General features: G+C 41.3%; 1 protein-coding gene across 1 annotated transcript; it reads left to right on the top strand.

Moving 5' to 3' along the window:
- The first annotated feature begins 1,098 nt into the window (after nt 1-1,098).
- On the top strand, nt 1,099-2,073 carry LOC102909281 (olfactory receptor 11H4). The gene has a single exon (XM_006998121.3). The coding sequence runs from the start codon at nt 1,099-1,101 to the stop codon at nt 2,071-2,073; it is 975 nt and encodes a 324-aa protein (XP_006998183.3).
- Nucleotides 2,074-4,468: the final 2,395 nt, after the last annotated feature.

The following is a 4,468-nucleotide window of genomic DNA, read 5'->3' as shown; positions in this document are numbered from 1 at the left end:
TGAGATCACTGTTTTACCATGGACAGAAAAAGCTCCAAGCTCTCAAATTCCATCTCAGCCCATCCAGGCCACCAAGAGAGTGGATGGCTTTGGAGTCTCGGTGGTATGTTTCCTCTCCCAGAGGAGAGTGTGCTCACAGAGTGGGGGGATCTTTACAGAAACTGTTCGGGTGTGGTTCCTGCTGTAATACCTTAGGGCATCCACCGAGAAGTGGTGTCAGCCAGAGTCTGTCAGTGTTGAGCATCCTTCCAACTGGAGATCAGTTAGATAGAGAGGTTCACAGGTTGATCGGAGCCAGCCATGAAGCTCCATAAGATCAGTCTTAGGGGCAGCTGCCTCACTAGATGCTTTCGAATGGCCCATAAGGCATTTGAGAGATGCCATCCCAGTCTACCAGGACAGAGGAGAAAGAGCTGGTGGGCATTCATACTCAGAATTTTTGGTGTGTGTTGTGGAATTCTGAATGAGTAGCCCAAATGGTTAGCTACTCATTCAGAAATTTCTTGAACTCAGGATTGTGTCTTGCTAAGAAGAATGAGGCTTACAGACTCAAAAGAAAGAGCCACTCATCCAGCAAATTTGTTAGAGAGCAAAGGGTGAGAAATACATGCAGGTGAGAGGGGCCGTAAGGTGAAAAAAATTGCCCAAGCCAAAGGGTCTAGGGGCTTTTACATCATTGTAGATGAATGGTGGTGTAAAGGAGTAAAGGCACAAGATGACTCTTCTTCCTGACTCCAGACAGCCTGCGGTGGACTGATACACTTATGGACTGGCCATAGACTCTATAAGCTCAATAGACTAGAGCTTAGTGCCTGGGAATCATGAAGTAGGGTTATTTGGGGTTTTTGTGCCTAGATGGTCAGTGTCCTTCATATAGCCTATTTCTAATAATGTAGTTCCCTTTTTATTCCTATCTCAGGAGGACCAAGAAGGAGAGAAGGAAGAGGTTACATCATTGGTATAGGACCACAATCAATCCAAAATAAGATAGGATTGCTTCCATCTGCTTTCAGAATGTTCATGTCTTTTCTCGTAGAACTTGTTTGACTCTCAAAGACCCTGAGATATGTTGAAAGAAAGGAAATTGGGGATAAACTCATGTCTTTTTTCTTCATATATTTAGATCCCATGAACAGATCAGCAACACATGTTGTGACTGAATTTGTTCTCCTGGGATTCCCTGGCTCTTGGAAGACACAAATTTTCCTCTTCGTGTTGTTTCTGGTGGTTTATGTCTTGACCTTGCTGGGAAATGGAGCCATCATCTGTGCTGTAAGATGTGACTCACGTCTACACACCCCCATGTACTTCCTCCTGGGAAATTTTGCCTTCCTTGAAATCTGGTATGTTTCCTCCACTGTTCCTAACATACTAGCCAATGTTCTCTCTAAGACCAAGGCCATCTCATTTTCAGGATGCTTCCTCCAGTTCTATTTCTTCTTTTCACTGGGTACAACTGAATGTCTCTTCCTGGCAGTAATGGCTTATGATAGGTACCTGGCCATTTGCCGCCCATTACACTACCCTGCCATCATGACTAGGAGGCGTTGTGGCATACTGGTGTCTTCATGCTGGCTCATTGGATTCCTTGGGTACCCAGTCCCTATCTTCTCCATCTCCCAACTCCCCTTCTGTGGTTCTAATATCATTGATCACTTCCTCTGTGACATGGACCCGTTGATGGCTTTGTCCTGTGCCCCGGCTCCTATTACTGAATTTATTTTTTATGCCCAAAGTTCCCTTGTCCTCTTTTGCACTGTTGCGTACATTCTTCGATCCTATGTTTTGTTGCTCAGGGCTGTTTTTCAGGTTCCCTCTGCAGCTGGCCGACTAAAGGCCTTCTCTACCTGTGGTTCTCATTTGGCTGTGGTCTCACTCTTCTATGGGACAGTGATGGTCATGTATGTGAGTCCTACATATGGCATCCCAACTTTGATGCAGAAGATCCTTACACTTGTATATTCTGTAATGACTCCTCTCTTTAATCCTCTGATTTATAGCCTTCGTAATAAGGACATGAAACTTGCTCTGAGAAATGTTCTGTTAGGAATGAGAATTGTCAAAAATGTATGAGTCAATGATGTGACATGCTTACATGTTCTAATAAAGAACAAACTGGAGATGTATCAGTTCATTCAGTTGTCTTTTACTCTGCTCTTTTTTTTTTTTTTTTTTTTTTTGAGGCAGGGACTTATGTAGCCCTGGTTGGCCCCAAACTCATCTTCTAGCCAAGTATGACCTTAATCATCTGGTCCCCTTGCCTCCACATCCTAAGTACTAGGATTACAAGTGTGTACCAATGTGCCAAGCTTTGAACTTGCTTTCAACACCAAGTGATATTTTTCAAAGTCTATATTCATTGGAAAAATAAAATGTGATTCCTATATGAGATAGTTGCTTACTCAGATACCCATGGTTCTTCATTATATACCTCCTTCATCATTGTAACAGGACAATGAAGTCTGATGAACTGATTTCAATCCATAGGACCCATGTGGCAGAGAGAAAAAAACCTATTCTTACAAGTTGTCCTTTTTCTTCCACATGTGTACAGTGGCATGTACTCCCCCAATATAATAATTAATTAGTAAATATAGTTTAGAAACTCATGTCCAATATAGGAAGATGTACTTTTTAACACAGAAAAAGAAATTTCTGAAATATTTAATGAGTCTGACATTAATAATAAGGCAAATGGCATGAAAATTTGCCCTTAGCAAAGCCCCCCTTTCTAGCCCACCCTCATTCTTTTGTGTCAGCTGCTGACACCTAGGAACACTTTCTACCAGGGACCTCCAGTAGCCACACCTGACTGGGACTCAGGTAGGCAATTTTCATTTTCCCTCCAGTCTTGCCTGCAGCCTTGTAGCAACCTGCTTCCAGGTGCCTCTTCTCCTTCCACCTTGACTCAACTCACTGGAGATTCCACCTTTTTGTAAAGATCCAGACCCTGCCCCCTAGTTATTTCATCCCTGTCACTCCAGATGTATTCTTTGTCTTACTGCAGCCTAGTTTCAGGAGCCCCTCCTCCTATCACATCTCTATTTCCTAGTGATCCAACCTATTGGTGTGGACTGGATACCCCAGGCTTTTCCTCTCAACCTCTCTCAGCCTGTTTTCCTAGCCCATGTCTATTCTTTTCTGCCACTGACTGACTGACCTGCAGAAATGCTTTCTATTAGAGATCCTACAGCCACCACACTTGCTTAACATCTTGAGAGGGTAATAGCAACCAAAGAATTGAACACCCACCTGGCAAAGACAAGACCATATATCAACACCTAGAAATACCCCAGTCACCATAACTCCAGCACCCTAGATATCAACACACACACACACACACACACACACACACACACACACACACACACACACGAACAACCAAGATATTATCCCTCTGCCAGAACCCAGTAATCCCAATATAGTAGGCTCTGAGAAATGCAATATAACTAAAGCATAAGACAAGGACATCAAAACTGCAATTATCAGTATGTTCAAGGACCTTAAAGAAGGATATGAATACACTCCTTAATGAAAACTGTGAAAACACAAACAGTAGAATGAAATAACAAAGACACTTCAAGACAGGAAATAGAAATAGAGTCACTAAAGAAAACCCAAACTAAAATACAACTGGAAATGAAAAATTTAGAAAGTCAAACAAAAACCTCAGAGGTAACTCTCACCAACAGAGTACAAGAATAGAAGAGAGAATCTAGGCACCGAGGACAAGGTAGAAGAAATGGATACCTCAATCAAAGAAAATGGTAAATCTAGAAAAATCCAGGTATTAAACATCCAAGAAATCAGGAGCACTATGAAAAGACCAAATATACAAATAATAGAAATAGAGGAATGAGAAGAAACCCAGGTCAAAGGCATGGAAAATATTTTCAACAAAATAAGATGTTCCTAACCTAAAGGAGGAGGTGACTATCAAGGTACAAGAAACATTCAGAATACCAAATAGGCTGGACCAGAAAAGAAGTTACCTATGACATATATTAATCAAAACACTAAATGTACAAAGCAAAGAAAGAATATTAAAAGCTTCAGGGGGAAAAGACCAAGTAATATCTGAAAACAGACCCATTAGAATAAACGTGACTTCTCAACTACAAATTCTTAAAGACCACAGATGCTGGCCCAGACTACTATATGCAGCAAAACTTTCAATCACCATATGAGGAGAAAAAAATATTTTCCATGATAAAACAAAGATTAAGCAATATCTGTCTACAAATCTAGCTCTATAGGAGGCATTGGAAGGAAAACTTCAAGTGGAAGAAGTTAACCATACCCAAGAAAACACAAGGAAAAAGGAATCCCAGACCAGCAAATCAAAAGTGGGGAAAAACCCCACACCATAACAACAAAAATGACAGGAATCAACAAACAATTCTCATTGATATCAATGGTCTCAATTCCCCAATGAAATCACAGACTAACATACGGGATTTGGAAACAG

Source organism: Peromyscus maniculatus, chromosome 9, assembly GCF_049852395.1.
Source record: "Peromyscus maniculatus bairdii isolate BWxNUB_F1_BW_parent chromosome 9, HU_Pman_BW_mat_3.1, whole genome shotgun sequence".
Taxonomy (NCBI): Eukaryota; Metazoa; Chordata; class Mammalia; order Rodentia; family Cricetidae; genus Peromyscus; species Peromyscus maniculatus.
This window is presented reverse-complemented; position numbering and strand designations above follow the sequence as displayed.

Coding starts and splice junctions, on each gene's coding strand:
- LOC102909281 (XM_006998121.3), top strand. CDS start 1,099: ATGTCTTTTTTCTTCATATATTTAGATCCCATGAACAGATCAGCAACA.